This window comes from Mytilus trossulus, unplaced genomic scaffold (genome assembly GCF_036588685.1).
Source record: "Mytilus trossulus isolate FHL-02 unplaced genomic scaffold, PNRI_Mtr1.1.1.hap1 h1tg000062l___fragment_2___debris__unscaffolded, whole genome shotgun sequence".
NCBI lineage: Eukaryota > Metazoa > Mollusca > Bivalvia > Mytilida > Mytilidae > Mytilus > Mytilus trossulus.
Window position 1 is genome coordinate 387,720 of NW_026963293.1, and position 17,420 is coordinate 405,139.

Below are 17,420 nucleotides of genomic sequence, written 5' to 3' on the forward strand. Positions count from 1 at the left end.
GTCATTTTCAATTCTATTCTATCACTAATACTTTTTAAGAAAAATGCAAATAAAAAAATGCTTCAAGGGGATATAACTCTCAAAGGGGATGATGAACTCCTTGACAGCCTCATCTGGTAATACGTCATAATGAGATCTATCGATGGTCAGTATTTGGTCTTGATGACTTCAATAGAAAAGGGGGGAGGGCACGTCAAAGAAATGTTGGAAGAAAAAAAAACATTAGAAAAACAATAAGGTCTTTCCTCACGTAGGGGAAAGACCTTAATAAATAAATGGGATTTGGAATCAAAGAACATATATGCGATATTGTATAGCCTCAAGTAGCTGGAAGTGTAGGACATACAACACGTGTTTTATATAGGTGAGCTACCGATTCGTAATCAGGATCACTGGTTCACAACTTATCAATGAACCTGGAGAGACAACAACAATCTAAATCCCATACTGATAGTCGCTTAGAGAGAGGTAAGGAAAGGCAAAATAAAGATATGAAATTAATATCATTCATTCATTTTCTAGAAAAAACTTTAAATCCTAGGAAATGTTGGTCCCTTTGCAAATCTGTTTAAAATGCAATTCAGGAAATGGTATTTACCATTTAAAAAGAAAAATATTACTCAGATATATAATGATCTTAAAAAGGCAGATAGCCTTAATGATTTTTTTTACCAAGATGCATTTAGGTCTACTTGCTAGCGACTTGCCTGATCTAACCGTCATTACCTTTCCTTACTGTCGGGTGACCTTAGGAAGCAACGGCTGATGAATCAGTGCGACTCATGCTAGTAAGAATGGGTGAGTTGTAGGATGGTTGGGTGTAAAGTTTACATCTTTATGTCTGTACAATCATATTGTCTAATCTTTTCTTTAACATGTTTGTAAAGACGTTAAGCACGAAATTGCGTCAATGCCATGAAATGCGACAGAGCAATTTGATAAATAGCTCTTCTATGACATTTAAATAGTTCAGCTTTATAAAATTAATATCCATAGATCAGGCAGGTATTACTGTTTCCCAAAAACAAAAAAAAATATTCTTTAACTTTTCATAATAGCTTCAAATAATGATACAAATATTGCCAAAACGTCAAAAATATGCGTGTCAGACGTAACAAATAATCGCAAAATAACTTTTGCGGGAATTTTTGTGGTCTAAGAAAGAGTTTAAAATCTCCGAAAATTTGCATGAATGATAAACGTCATATATAATTTATGACGTCATTGCTGTTATTTGTGTTGATGGAACGGTAAAGGTGATTTTTTTCAAAAATGAATAATCCTCGCCATGGTCAGGTTTCGGAAAATGGTAAGTTATCAAAAGTTACCGCTTTTTAAAATATCAAATGATATAAAATTTTGTTTTCATAAATTATTCCTACAAAAGTGCTTAACCCTCTTAGTGCGTAGCTAAATTTCAAAACATTATCCAGAAACGGGTCCATTTCAGTAGACCATTTCAAATCCGGAATTTTACAGCACTCGCACCACAAATAAAAACGCATTGGCTTCGGGAAAATGTCTTGCAAGATTGTCCAATGTCGAATTTCGCCGCTTTTTACCAAAACACTGTCAGTTTCAACGTCATTATATTATATTCAATTTGTAGCATACAAAATAGTGCTTTTGCGTAATTGTGCTTTCACCCCACAATACGATAACATACCTTTTGATAAGCTGTTAAGACGAAATGACTTCGTTTTTTATCAAATCAAATGTCTTGCAAGTTTGTCCACTGAACAATTTTCTTACGTTTTGAACGTTTTCGACTCGGGACGCTATACATATATGTGTTTTCAAATTATTTCTAAAAGTTTGTTCTTTGTTTAAGTGTTAAACACCACTACATGTATAAGCGGCATTTGTTGTATTTTATTGACCTGTCATCATAGGTAGGAGAAGCCGGACATCAGGCGACCTTAAGTTAAAATATTTGCAATAACTGTCGATTAGGATCGGAGTCAAACAAATCTCGGCACGAGCGTATCTTAAAATCGCCAGGCTTTTTATCACTTTATATGAACTCATTAGGCCAATCACCCTCCTAGGCCATCGAAATTGAAAGCAGTTCGTATTATCATATGATATATGAACGATATTTCATTGTTTTTAAATAACAAGTACAGTTCGATTTCATGTTTTAAGATCAGAGGACAAAACAAAATAATCAAATTACAAATTTCGAAAATAGATAGAATCATAGAAACCACGATAAGAACTGCAATATAATAGTAGTATAATCAAATAGAAAATGAATAATTATCTAAAATGAAAAAAAAAAAACATATGGTAATTTGTCGATAAATAGGTAAAAATTGCAAAACAGAAGAATTTCATGACAAACGCATTATATAATATACTATAGGCACTATTTTCTCAACCAAATACCTATTTTGTATTGTTTATTTTTGCTTGCGTAACTACCAGTAGGAAATATTTCATACATATTCAAGACTTTGAAGTATCCATATCGATCAAAATGATTACAAACAAAACGAACAAAGTATACTCGATTACCGACGTAAAACGACAAGTTTTGACGTTACCAATTGGGACGCAATATCATGCGTAACGTCAAACAGAAACTCTATGTTAATTGTGAATCTGCATTATATCATTTGCATGTATGAAAGAGCGACCTCGTCGCAGTCAGGATTTTACTTCGTCAAAATTATCTCCCCATTACGCCAGTTCATTTTCACAATCGTAGAAACGGAAGCCATTGTAGGGATGACGCGCTACCAATTTTGCTCTTGGAAACCGATAAATTTATCCTCATTGCACCATTACGATCCTTATATGTCAGTTGTATTTTTGAAGACAAATGTATCAACTAGCTAATGAGCATCAGTTAATAATCTTGTCTGCATTGATTCAACTTAAAACTATTGTCTGATCGGTTGTTAGGTGGAATTTTCGAAAATTCATAAACATTTAAAAAAATTCTAATTAAATATTTCGTAAAAGGGCAGACTAGATTTTGTTAGTGTATGAAGACTATAAACTCTAGTTATCACACACAAAAAATTAGAATTTTTCGAAGATATGCATTTTCATCTTCCAACTTGAAAGACTGTCGTCAAGTACTTTCAGTAAAAAAATAGATATTCTAACACACCTTCTCTGTTTTTGTGACTCATTAGTATTTCACTTGACCCATATATTTCATCTTTTAGTACTGTGATTTTTTTTTTGTTATTAAGTCAACCTGTAGCTTTAATATATAAAAATGATGGAATCTGAAGCGAGACGATGTATGAAATATTCTTACTTTGTACGATATCAAGACAAAACACTCAACTCAAACACGCCATAACATAAAAAGGTGCACTCGATTTTATCTTTTCGATACAATTGTTACCCATTTTTTGGAATTTTTTCTTCAGTCACATAATGGAAGGGCAGACACGAAAATTACTGAACTAATATATTGATATGATTTCCATCCGTGGTATTTTTTTCAAAAAAATCGGAGGTTATGCATTTTCTTCATCCAACTTGAAAGATACCCATGTCGTCGACTTGATATCTAATTGTTCTGCTTAACTATGTTCTAGATAAATTGAAAACTTGTGCAAATGGTGTTTTTAAAATAAAACACCTCGTAATTGAGACGAAAATTGCAATTTTGTTTGTTTCTATTAACTTTTAAAAAATTTGTCACTATAGTAAACAATACAGTAAACATTTATCGCCTTCTCTAACAAAGAGCTTCGATTCTTTTGTTCTATTTCAACCTGGTTTCCGACTGGTCGATTCACCCGATTAGAAGATCTGTTTCCCAATTAAAGATATATGCTGGCTCTATTTTTCATTTCAGATATCTTAACAGATATAATTATAAATTGAATTACACGGTAAACTTTGCTCATTTTAATAAATAGTTTTACACAGACAGACGACCCTAAACTAGAATCTATGACAAACGTGATGATTTCAATTTTCCAATTGTCAACTTTCAATTTCTCCTCAGTAACATACCATGTGCTCCTTTGTATAGCATTAACAAATCTCAGTTAATACATGACGCTCGTGGATGTTCATACTATGTGGTAACACTGTTCTGCTTCTATTACCAAAAACTACTCAAACAGAACTATGAGAAAAAACTACTGAAATCGACAAAATTAAGATTCACGGTCACCCGTCACGAATTGGTTGAACGATACAATGTGTCGGTGTGTCAAAACACTAGCGACTTATACCGGATATGTTACTTATATCGTTAAATATATATAGAACACAATCTGCTCCCTTCTTACGAAAGTGACCTACCGAATAAGATTATGCACCGGGATTGTAGTAACATGAGCAGCACGACGCGTGCCATATGTGGTGCAACTGAGATCACCTCAAGCTTTTGTGAGGTTCGTGTTGCTTAGTCTTTATGTTGTGTTTTGTGTATTATTTTATTTTTTGTCTTTTTTCTTGTTTAGCCATGGTGTCGTCAGTTTATTTTCGATCTATGAGTTTAAACGTCCCTATGAAAATGAAATAAAAAAGAACATTGCTAATAGCTCAGTATTTATTTCATTCTGCTACATTTTGATAGAGCCATTCAAAAAAATTAACAACGACAGAAATTAGTTGATTGTTCGCATCGCCAACCTGTTGGACAAATACCATATTCATCGCAATCACTTGGTCTATAGCAGCCTGAAAAAGGAAAATCTTGAAAAATAAGATCCACACTGGTGCTTATTCTAGTGGTAAGAAAATATGTACGCAGAGGTTCTTTTTCATATAGTTATTAATATTTTTACATATTTCAAGGTTTTAAAGTTTTTCAAAACAATTTGGGAATGCAAATATTTAACTGCGTCTATGTTTGGTTATAGGCAGCATGAAACAAAACTGTGGCGACTTGTCTTGTTAGAACAAATCTGTGTGCTACTTTGATTATGATTTATAATTATCTTACATGTATATGTATTTAGAAATAAAATTGAAAAAAATCAGATATAAAAGTTTAAGATGTCATTTAGATAAAAATATAGTGATTTCTGGTTGAACTCAATACAATAAAATTTAGAATACCAAAATGTTTACATTTAAATATTCCATTTTTACGCAAAAACGTAATTTATTACCAAATTTATTACAGTTAATTAGCTCAAACGCTTGAAACGTTCTTTGAAATCGTCCAAATCGGCTTATTATAAGAAACGACCTAGAACGCTCACTAGTACCAACATAGTGCGCAACGTCTATTCATTTGCTTGACGCTATATAGTGCCTATAGAGATTTGTGTCACGAAGTAATATGCCACACCACTTCTTTCAAGTCCTTTTAAATCAAAGCAGATTTAAGGATGACCTTTATTAAATTAATACTTCCTTTAAATATAATAATTATTATGTTAATCAACTCAAAATTAGAAACATATCAATGTCTCAAACGTTTGTGTTTGCTTCGCATCACGGTGCGGAGCTACTAGATTCAGTCGGTATACACGCAATCTTGTAATAATTACTTATTAATCTGATTGGGTTGCTGAAAATACACACATTTTAAAATGGGTGGGATAGGTATGACTTCTTTATAATAGATAAAAGCAATGCCGAACGTCAAGTAATTCCGTCCATGTACAGGTTAACGAACTTGTGTACATTGGTTGTGAATATCCCTTATACACCCCTTAAAAGTAACAAGTGCTTGCTTGCTAATACACAGATGTGACGTAATATCATAACAATGGCCTTGACTTTAAGCGTTGCAGTTTGTAAACAATGCTGGAGACGTACGCTTTTATTCTCAAATGTGCATTATTTATGTTGTACAACCTGCAACGGCAGTCTGAATCGATTTAGGAATAACATTTGTGAATTCCAAAATGTAAGTCAATATATAATTTTGTTATTAAAATCTCTTTTCTGGAAGGGAGAGCGTAATATGGTGTTTCAAATCAAGTAATGCAATGAATCAATTTTGTAGAATATAGGATACAGCAGATATATCTTTAATGTTTTCAATCTAAATGTTATGTTATGTGTACAAATATACGAAATAACATTTTCAACATCATTGTCAAGTAGGAACAACCCGAAAATACAGCCACAAAAAGCAATATACAACGTCATTCAGCAACAATTTTTGCATCCCAGGTAAACATCGGATAAAATGGCGCCCATTGAGAATCTTGGATGACAACAATTTTTATAAAATAAATTTGTATTCAAAATCGTGAAATGAATGGCTGAAACGATTCCCAAATGACGAACAGGGTTCTCGAAAATATGTAAACAAACCTTTTTTTGGTCAGTTTCTATTTATTTTTGCTACAAAGGATTCCCCCGTCTGAACATGCGATGCGGGGGTAAAAAAAAAGTGATTTTTGACAAATAAATAACCAAAAACTGATACTTACTGAACTAAATTTTGTCAACAACTTCTTGATGCTTGTCCGTTAAAAAAAACACGATGACGTCATCGGATTGACCACGACGTTTCGCGGAAAAAATGCAAATGACGGTAACTGGTAACTGACGGTCATATCCACCCTCATTTGAGGAGGGGGGCTTGGATGAAATTTGAAAAAGGCAAGACAGGCTTTGGAACAAGCAAAAGCAGGATCAGTAATTTAGCATAACAGGATGACAATTTATGAAAACATTTTCAGTAAACTAATGAAAATTACAGGTCTGCAAAGAATGAAAAATAATGCAGGACAATATAATGATAAGTTCAACTATAAAAAAAAATGCAGGACAAAGTTTTATAAATCCTAGCCCTCCCCCCCCCCCCCCCTAATATCAAATGGTAGCATCCTTAGACATTTTGCACTTTATTTCATTTTATTTAAGACCTACATGTAGGCATTGCCAAGTAAAAAACGAAACAGTTATGGTCCCTTCTCTTTCTGTTTCCCTCCTTTTCAAACGTCCTTGTTTTCTTTTGGTAAATTTATTTCACTTTGAAATTTCCCTATTATGTCTCATTGAAGGTTCATTTATTGAAAATGATTAACTTTAAATGATTTTTTAGGATTAAATGAATAACAAAGGGTGTACAGCTGGTCTTAGCAATAATGTAAACATTCTGATCATCATCTTTTAAAAGCTTGCATATTGCACATAATTTTAAAACGCAGCAATGAATCAGACTATGAGTAAGAGTTATCTTTTCTTAGGTGTTCTGTACCCCCTTAAATGAGATAAAGAATTACAGAATTTTCTCGTCTCAGTATAAGGAATGAAAGCCGGAAAATTAATTAATATGTGGATTTCAGTTCCGATCAACAGTTTTTAATCCATGTTCGTTTTATTATGCATATATTTCACACAAAAATTCAAAATTGATATATTTTTACGTCTTTATATGCTTTGTTTAATAATCTGCAATATGCACGATTTGATTTGCTAAATAATGTTCCTATACAATGTTTTAAAAAATGCAGATTATCTGTATCTTATAACTTCTGTCAATCTGGGCAAACCTCTAGAGAGGCACATTGTCTATTTGTAATAATTTTTTTAATTTTCAACAAGTAAAGTGAACAAAATTTTAAAAGTATGGGTGTATAACGCACACTCTTAAAGTAGAACCATTGGCGGATCCAGGGGGGGGGGGGAGGGATTCCGGGGGTTGGAATCCTCCTTTTTTTTTACGATCAATGAATTTGAATTGGGACATCCCTCCTTTTTTTTTTACGATCAATGAATTTGAATGGGGACATGTGGTTGGAACCCCCCCCCCTTTTTAAATTGGTTGGATCCGCCCCTGAGAATAGCACCATCATTTTACTGAAACTAACTATTCATTGCATTTGATATCAATCTAAATACTTAAACCAACAACCACATGCACACACATTAGCTTAAATTAGGATAGAGCGAAGCAGTCCATATTTTTTTTTAGAAAGCTCAAACTTGTGCCTATTTAATTTCAAGCGTTATTTCGAAATTTCGGTTCTCACTCAAAGTACGCCACATTTTAGCTGTAAGTATGACGCTTTCACTGGATATTAAGATAACAGGTACGTAAATGGCTTATCCAGCGATTTTTAAAAGAAATTGTGTGCACGTAGAACTTTTAAAAAGATAATGAAAAATCGAAATAATGTAAGTTGGTAACGATCTAATTTCAGAATTCCAGACATTTGAAAATGGTAAGAAAACAACATAAATAACATAGACATAACGTCAAATGTACACCAAAAATAAGAAATGTCAAGCTTTTTTTATCCTGCAGTTTAAACCAATCCTACGATTTTTCTATAAAAATCAAATGTTTTAAGGTATTATTTTCCTTTCTTTTGATATATAATTTTCATGGGGTTACCGAACTCCCTTTTTATATATCAGCCGTTGAAAGGGTGTTGCTGACGGGAAAAACGGAAAAAATCATGACGTCGCCGAAAGGATTACGCAACGTCAAGGCTATATCCCATGAAGATTATATATCAAAAGAAGGGAAAAAACCGGAGTCAAAAGTCGGAAATATGAAAAAAAGTCTATTGTTAAGACAACAACCGCATCATAACATTTTTTTTTTTGCTATACTGATACCCTTTAGAACATAGTATCCTTTCTAAATAAAAAAAGATTAATTACCTATTTTTTTTTTCAATTATTATACGAGATTCTATGTATTTATTACGTATTTCTGGAATGATTAAACACAATGTAAAAGGACATCTTTAAATATCGATGAAGTCAATTTTGATCCGAGTATAGAAATATAGAATGTCTACCATAAAATTTGCTTGATAAGTTAATCTAACAAGAGGCTCTCAAGAGCCTGAATCGCTCACCTGAATTTTTTTGGTTTAATCTCTCATCAATGATTATTTTGGCTTTTCAATTTATTTAAATGTTCTTTGAATCGTCCTATTTTCTTCAAAAGCAAAAAAAAATCATTTTCTCCTATGTTCTATTTTAGCCATAGGAGCTATGTTTCTTGACATACAAGGAAATGAAATATAAAATTTATACTAGATACTCTGAAACTCTGAAACTCATTTAGCCTAAGTTTGGCTGAAATTGATACAGCAGTTTCAAAAGAGAAGATTTTTTAAAGTAAGTCAACATGATGAACAAATTGTGAAAAAAGTCTTTAAAGGGCAATAACTCCTAAAGAGGTCAATTGACAATTTTGGTCAAATTGACTTATTTGTAGATCTTACTTTGCTGATCATTTTTGCTGTTTACAGTTTATCTTTATCTATAATAATATTCAAGATAATGAACAAAAACTGCAAAATTTCCTTAAAATTACCAATTAAGTGGCAGCAACCCAACAATTGGATGTTTGATTCATCTGAAAATTTCAGGGCTGATAGATATTGACCTAATGAACATTTTTACTCCATGTCAGATTTGCTCTTAATGCTTTCGTTTTTGAGATATAAGCCAAAAACTGCATTTGACCCCTATGTTCTTTTTTAAGTAACGGCGGCCATGTTTTTTGACGGATCAAAAATCAAAGCACACACTTTGTGCAGGATAATCTAAGGAACAATCATGCTAAGTTTTAACCAAATCCATTCAGTAGTTTCAGAGGAGAAGATTTTTTAAAGTTAGCAAATATGATGAACAAATTGTGAAAAATTGTCATTAAAGGACAATAACCCCTTAAGGGGTCAATTGACAATTTTGGTCAAATAACTTATTTGTAGATCTTACTTTGCTGATCTTTTTTGCTGTTTACACTTTATCTTTATCTATAATAATATTCAAGATAATGACCAAAAACTGCAAAATTTCCTTAAAATTACCAATCAAGTGGCAGCAACCCAACAATGGTTTGTTTGATTCATCTGAAAATTTCAGGGCTGATAGATCTTGACCTAATGAACATTTTTACTCCATGTCAGATTTCTTCTAAATGCTTTCGTTTTTGAGATATAAGCCAAAAACTGCATTTGACCCCTATGTTCTATTTTAAGTAACGGCGGCCATGTTTTTTGACGGATCAAAAATCGAAGCTCACATTTTGTGCAGAATATACTAAGGAACAATCATGTTAAGTTTCATTCAAATCCATTCAGTAGTTTCAGAGGAGAAGATGTTTGAAAAATTGTTAACGACGACAGACGACGACGACGACGGACGCCAAGTGATGAGAAAAGCTCACATGGCCTTTTAGGCCAGGTGAGCTAAAAATGCGTTATTTGTTACTACCGTAAACTAACTTTTGACAGCCGATTATTTCACGATCAAAAAACACTGGACACTTTTAATTTGCAAAACACTCATTTGCAAATCCGCCGCCGCCTCAAACAAGAGCTACAATATCATGTATATAACCAAAATGTGCAGAATTACATGGGATTCAATAATTTCATTGGTTTTCTACAGTTACTTTCATATTTATTTTGCAATTTGAATTATAAAAACATGGGATTTTCAATATCCCATGGGACAGGGCAAAATCCCATGGGATTTACCATTATCCCATGGGATTTTGGTTAAATCCCATGGGATTTTTTTTTGTCCCATGGGATTATTGTAGTCCCATGGGATATTTGTTGTCCCATGGGACAAAAAAATATCCCATGGGATTTTTATTATCCCATGGGATTTTTAATATCCCATGGGACAAATTAAAATCCTATGGGATTCTAATTGTAAATATATAGATATAAATAAACAGTAATGTGTATGTTACAATGTATTCTATTTGGTAGTAAATTATTATAAGATGAATCTTTTTAATTGAATACCTTTTTTTCTTGGGAAATGTTAATTTAGCATATTGTTCTTTAACTGTTCAAAACTAAACTTTTAAACAACAAAGCAGATAATGTAAGTATCAATATATGTTTATTCATGAATTATAGAATACTTTCTTGAAACACAATTATTTGCCATTTGAAATCAATAAAAACTCTATTGTTAGGCTTAACATACTAGTAGCTATTTAAGTAAATCTATTTTTTTTCACAATATCTCTCAACACAAAACATTAATAGTTTCTTATCATCCAGCATTGTTTGATGGTATAGTCCACTTTTTGGACATTCAGCACAGAACTTTGACATAATTGTGGTTTCAATATTTTTTTGAATTTAAAAGAACTTCAAATCATTGACTGAGTGATGAAAATAATAACTGATCCAACTTTTGTCTTTGAATTTATTCTGGTCTTGTTTCTATGTTTTCTCCATTTACCGGTATTCTAGGTGGTGAATTTCAATCCTTCTGAAAAAGAACCAATAAAATCTAAAGTAATGGATTATACAAAATTGTAAACATACATTTAGCAATAATATGATTTTCAATAAAAATAGCTATGTGGTATGGATTTTACTGATTGTTAAAGGTTGTCCAGTGTCATCAGTTGCTAACGGCCTACATCCTTTGGTCTCTGATGGAGGGTTGTCAAATTAGCAATATACCACATCTTCCTATTCTAATACCATATATAACAATCAATTAAATTATTCTTCTTTATAACATTTGGGTATTTTCCCAAGTTATATACATAATATATATTTATTGAATATATCATTGGATCAAACATACCACTTGGTGTAAATTACCAAAACAGAATTGACGAACAGACGCCATTGATGCCTTGATTTGTATTTCAGTACAACAAATAACAAACACTGATTTTGTTTGGATATTGAATTGTCATGGCAACATTTAATCAAAATTCATTCATAAAACAACAACAACTGTTACAACAACAGTACACAACCAAAATATTTGTCAATCAATAAAATGTTGATGACGATTGAACTAATCATTATATCACAGCTGGGCGATCCAAAGCTGGTGTACTGAAGGGCGGTCCATTCAGCAATATTTCAGAATTAGCAGCTGGGCTTTCCATAGTCTGCATAAAATGAAGTAAATTTCGCTCCGGTTGTGTGACTGCTTCAGCATGTTACCATGACGGATTTGTGTTTGAAGACTGGAGCATCTGAAAAAAAAATAGAGCCAGCAGCAAACAAAGTTCAATTCTTAAGGGTGGGCGAGGAGGGTCTTAATTTTTTAACGTCCTCTCCGTTCAGTTTTCAAGGTAAAAGAGACCGTTAAATTGCACGGACTTTTACTACTCGGCTGTCACATGCTCAAATTAGCATAATAAGAGTAAAGGACGACTCGATTTGTCGAGTCTCAATACATGTATATATGTTAATTCAATAAATGAATTTAATTTTCATTTAATTAAATTCTATTATTGAATATATCATTGGATCAAACATACCACTTGGTGTAAATTACCAAAACAGAATTGACGAACAGACGCCATTGATGCCTTGATTTGTATTTCAGTACAACAAATAACAAACACTGATTTTGTTTGGATATTGAATTGTCATGGCAACATTTAATCAAAATTCATTCATAAAACAACAACAACTGTTACAACAACAGTACACAACCAAAATATTTGTCAATCAATAAAATGTTGATGACGATTGAACTAATCATTATATCACAGCTGGGCGATCCAAAGCTGGTGTACTGAAGGGCGGTCCATTCAGCAATATTTCAGAATTAGCAGCTGGGCTTTCCATAGTCTGCATAAAATGAAGTAAATTTCGCTCCGGTTGTGTGACTGCTTCAGCATGTTACCATGACGGATTTGTGTTTGAAGACTGGAGCATCTGAAAAAAAAATAGAGCCAGCAGCAAACAAAGTTCAATTCTTAAGGGTGGGCGAGGAGGGTCTTAATTTTTTAACGTCCTCTCCGTTCAGTTTTCAAGGTAAAAGAGACCGTTAAATTGCACGGACTTTTACTACTCGGCTGTCACATGCTCAAATTAGCATAATAAGAGTAAAGGACGACTCGATTTGTCGAGTCTCAATACATGTATATATGTTAATTCAATAAATGAATTTAATTTTCATTTAATTAAATTCTATTATTGAATATATCATTGGATCAAACATACCACTTGGTGTAAATTACCAAAACAGAATTGACGAACAGACGCCATTGATGCCTTGATTTGTATTTCAGTACAACAAATAACAAACACTGATTTTGTTTGGATATTGAATTGTCATGGCAACATTTAATCAAAATTCATTCATAAAACAACAACAACTGTTACAACAACAGTACACAACCAAAATATTTGTCAATCAATAAAATGTTGATGACGATTGAACTAATCATTATATCACAGCTGGGCGATCCAAAGCTGGTGTACTGAAGGGCGGTCCATTCAGCAATATTTCAGAATTAGCAGCTGGGCTTTCCATAGTCTGCATAAAATGAAGTAAATTTCGCCAAAATTATCAATCGGACTTTAGTACAGAATGATAATCCGCCACAAAATTTACCCATGACAATTCAGTTATCTCCAATTCTACGATCAACTTACAACTGATTTAAACAATCAAAATGATAAAAGATATTACGAATTCAACATTTATGTAACAACCAAATTTCATAAAATACATGTATTTAATCCATTAGATTATGAACTGTTTATTTTAAATTAAAGATGATCGTGGGGAAATACAACACAATGTGGATACTTTATGAATGTTTCTAGTGCTGACTGAATTTGATTCAAGAAAATATCATTTCCAATAAAAGATAAATGTACTCCATCGTCAGAATATAGCGCTGGATGACGATCGTCAAAATCTGGATATTTGATAACGTATCCTCCATGTTTGAGTATATAAGATCTCACTCCCCTATTTATTCTCTTTCTTGTAACTTCCATGGCATGGTCATCACTTGAGTAACGCCATGATCGCCTGGGAAGAATGCTTGACCATATAAGAGAACAATTTGGGAGCATGCGAGACAGAATTGCTATTGTGAATTTAACATGATATAGCAGAGCACCACATGGTACATTTCCTATGTCATTCCCACCACAATGCAATATCAACGCATGTGGAATTTTGTTGCATAAATTAATGATGCTGTTAACTGTGCCAACAACATCGTCCCATTTCATACCAGATTTGCCTGCCCATCGCAAAAACAATTATTATTTTTTAAAAGACCTAAATTACTACCTGAAGGTCTGTTCTCCGAGTGATCACGAGCACTGCATATTATTGAAGAACCAATAATCCATATTTCATTACTAAGACAAGCTGAAATTATAAGTTATTTGGTTAGCTCAATTCTTATATAACGTTTAAAGGATGCAGATTTCCAACGACCTAAAGTCATAATTTCTTCATCAGTATGACCGTTCATAGCAAAATGTGTAGCTGCTCCTATTCGAAATGAATGTGTGTTGTACTCATTTGGATTACAATCAATAAATTTCATGGTTTTGCATAGTACACTAGAAAATTGATATCGTGTTACACCAGTTTTGTTAAAATGACAAAAAAAATGGTCCATTGTTTTGGTGTCTGATTGAAATAAAGTTTAATAACAATCTCACCGGGCAAATATCTACTTGATTAAAACTTTCAACTGTTAATGTTGTAGATAAACCTTTTTGGTCTGTTTTCGAACAGGGAATTGTGATATATGCAGATTGTGAATGATGTGAAACATTGACATCATCATTGTTAATGACATGTTGCGTATTTCTATTAATTTTAATTTCACCGATTCTCAAAAATGCAAAAAATGCTAATGAAAACATGGATCTAAATAAAGTACATTCATATACTGAAGAGCAGACAAATTGCAACGAGTTTATTAATCGAGCTAATATTTCTGCAGTTATAGGTTTGCGACTATCCACTACGCCATATAATTTGTCCATTCCTTTCAACATTTTTTGTATAATGAACGATGAAGTCAAATCAGTGAGCTCATTTATTCGTAAATAATAGCTTAAGCCTGACAAGTACACCTTAACCGTTGCAGGGGCATATCCTAATTTTGATAAATAAGCAACATAGTTAACTAAATGCGAAATACTGGGTGGCCATGTATTTCCTAAACCTTCTTTTAATCTAAATGAAACAAATGAAGTCAGTCCATTATTATACGTTTTCCATGTATTCTGAGAATTCGAGGCGTCCAATAACTTTGCTATTTCTGGTCTAAAATGTTCCAAAATTCCTCCGGAATTGTAGCTGGATGTGTATCTGCTGTTAGAGCCAGACTTTTGAATTTCTGAAATTTTTTACGAGAAATACAATCTGCAATTATATTTGTATAACCAGGAATGAACTGTGCCTTAATGTGAAAGTTGCCTAATAATGACCAATATACTATGTGTCTAACAAGGTTCATAATTCGTATAGATTTTGACGTCTTCTTATTTAAAATTTCAACTACGGCATTATTATCCGAATTAAATAAAATTTTCTTTTTTTGAAAAAGATTACCCCATAAGTAAACATATAGTGCAATAGGTATCATTTCTAAATATGATATATCCCTGAGAACTTCAGTACCAGACCACTCTACAGGCCATTTAAGAAAAGCCCATTTACCTTGGAAATAGCAGCCACACCCTTTTGTTGAACCACCAGCGCTGTCAGTAAATAGTTGTAAAACTGAATTTGAAGTCCAATCAATGTCGAGCATGTAACTAATACCGTTAAATTTGTCTAAAAACAATTCCCATACCAATAAGTCTTGATACATGCCTTCTGTGATTCTAACATAATGATGTGGTTTCTTTGCGTGACTACATGCCAAATAAATTCGTCTGCTAAATGCTCTGCCTGCAGGTAGAGCTTTTGCACAAAAAGCTAATGACCCACACAAAGATTGTAGGTCCCTTAAAGTTATCTTTTTCCTACCTAATACCCACTTAATTTTTGACTTTAACTCCAATACTTTGTCCTCCGGAATTTGTATAAGCATTTTTTCTGTGTCTATAAGCAAACCTAAATAACTAAGTTTTGTTGTTGGGCCTTCTGTTTTTTCATGAGCAATTGGGACTCCAAAACGACAACATACCCTATCAAAACTATTCATCAAATTTTTACAATCCTCAGTATTGCTTTTACCAGCAAATAAAAAATCATCCAAATAATGATCAAGATTATCTGAATTGGACTCAGTCATGACAGCCCATTGAATAAAAGTTGAAATTTTTTTCGAATAAGCAATTTGATTCTGAATACCCCATAGGCAATGATTTATCTATGAAATAATATTCATTAAGTTTAAACCCTAATAGATCAAAGTCCCCCGGATAGATTTTTAACAATCTGAAGGCGGATTTAATGTCCTTTTTTCCAATTTCAACATTTGAACCCAACCTTTTAATCATATCAATAGCATTATCAAAAGACGAATACTTTACTGTAGTAAATTTTTTTTATCAATAAAGTCGTTTACACTCAAATTCGGCGGAAAAGATAAGTGCGTAATCAATCTAAATCCACCCGTTTTTTTAGGAATTACACCTATAGGCGAACACCTTAGATTATATATAGGTCTAGTCAAAAAAGGACCAGCTATGCGACCATTTTTTACTTCACTCATGACTTTTTCCCATGCCACCCCAGGATTTTGGATGACTGAATGTAAATTTTTTGATTCAATCCTACATCGGGGTCCAAAATAATTTAACCTAAAACCTTCAGAAAATCCCTTGCATAATATCATTGCATCATATTGATTTGGGTAATTGAAAAGAAGTTTATTTAATTCTGTGATATTGATCGGAGTAAAGCCAAGACACCATATGTCCAACGGATTAATTACAGATTCTGAAAAATATAAAATTTAATTGTTAAATGTATGTGGTGCGACCATTCGAATGGCAGGGAATCTGCTTCCTCGAGGTCTAAATCCTTGATTCAAATTCGCTCCTCTTTGAAAATTTGTTTGACTTCTAGGTGCAAAATTTCTAGCACCTCTATTTTGATATGTGCCTCGGGCTGCATTTTGAGAACGAGCATATGCCTGGTTGCTATTTACTTGTTGACAGCCAGCGAAAGGGTGGGCCATTCCGCATTTCATACATAAATGGGTGTAAAAACAATTTTGACGATTACAAGCTCCCTTGAAATTATAATCATAGCATGGTCGATTACCTACACTTGTCTGTTGAATTATATTACCCTCCGGTTCCCCATTAGCTATGACGGTGTACCATAAAATGCCATCAATGGAAAACCAAGATCTTGTTGGATTATTTGCCATTCTTTATCTAAATTGCTGGTCATAACAATAAATCTTCTCAAAAGACACTTGTGTACCTCTAATGATTGACATATAAGTGGTCAATTCACTAGCTAAATTTGGAAAACGTTGAATAAATATTTTCATATAATTTATAAATGCATCAGTCCATGACTCAATGTTTTGAATAGATTTAACTTTGCTGTTTTTGTTTGATGTAATTACAAGTGAACCAGCTGCATTATCATAACTTATAACATTTTGAGGTCTGTCAACTTGGCTAATAAAATTTTGATAAAGAAGTAATGACAAATCTATAAATTCTCTATTCCAAATTTTCTCTTTCAAATTTTGGGATACGTAAACATCACATTCTGATTGATTAGGTATAAGCATAGGATCATTATTTATCTCACCATTCTGATTAGGCATTGGCACAGGAGCTGGTATT

General features: G+C 32.8%; 1 protein-coding gene and 1 long non-coding RNA gene across 2 annotated transcripts; both read right to left on the reverse strand.

The window, feature by feature from the left end:
* Positions 1–4,511: 4,511 nt before the first annotated feature.
* Positions 4,512–6,400, reverse strand: LOC134699401 (uncharacterized). The gene is made up of 2 exons (XR_010103572.1): positions 6,369–6,400; positions 4,512–4,656 (listed from the first exon to the last, which is right to left on the reverse strand). It is a non-coding gene; the product is annotated as an uncharacterized LOC134699401 (long non-coding RNA).
* An 8,517-nt stretch (positions 6,401–14,917) lies between these two features.
* LOC134699398 (uncharacterized) lies at positions 14,918–15,904 on the reverse strand. Its single transcript, XM_063561000.1, has one exon. The coding sequence runs from the start codon at positions 15,902–15,904 to the stop codon at positions 14,918–14,920; it is 987 nt and encodes a 328-aa protein (XP_063417070.1).
* Between the last annotated feature and the right edge of the window lie 1,516 nt (positions 15,905–17,420).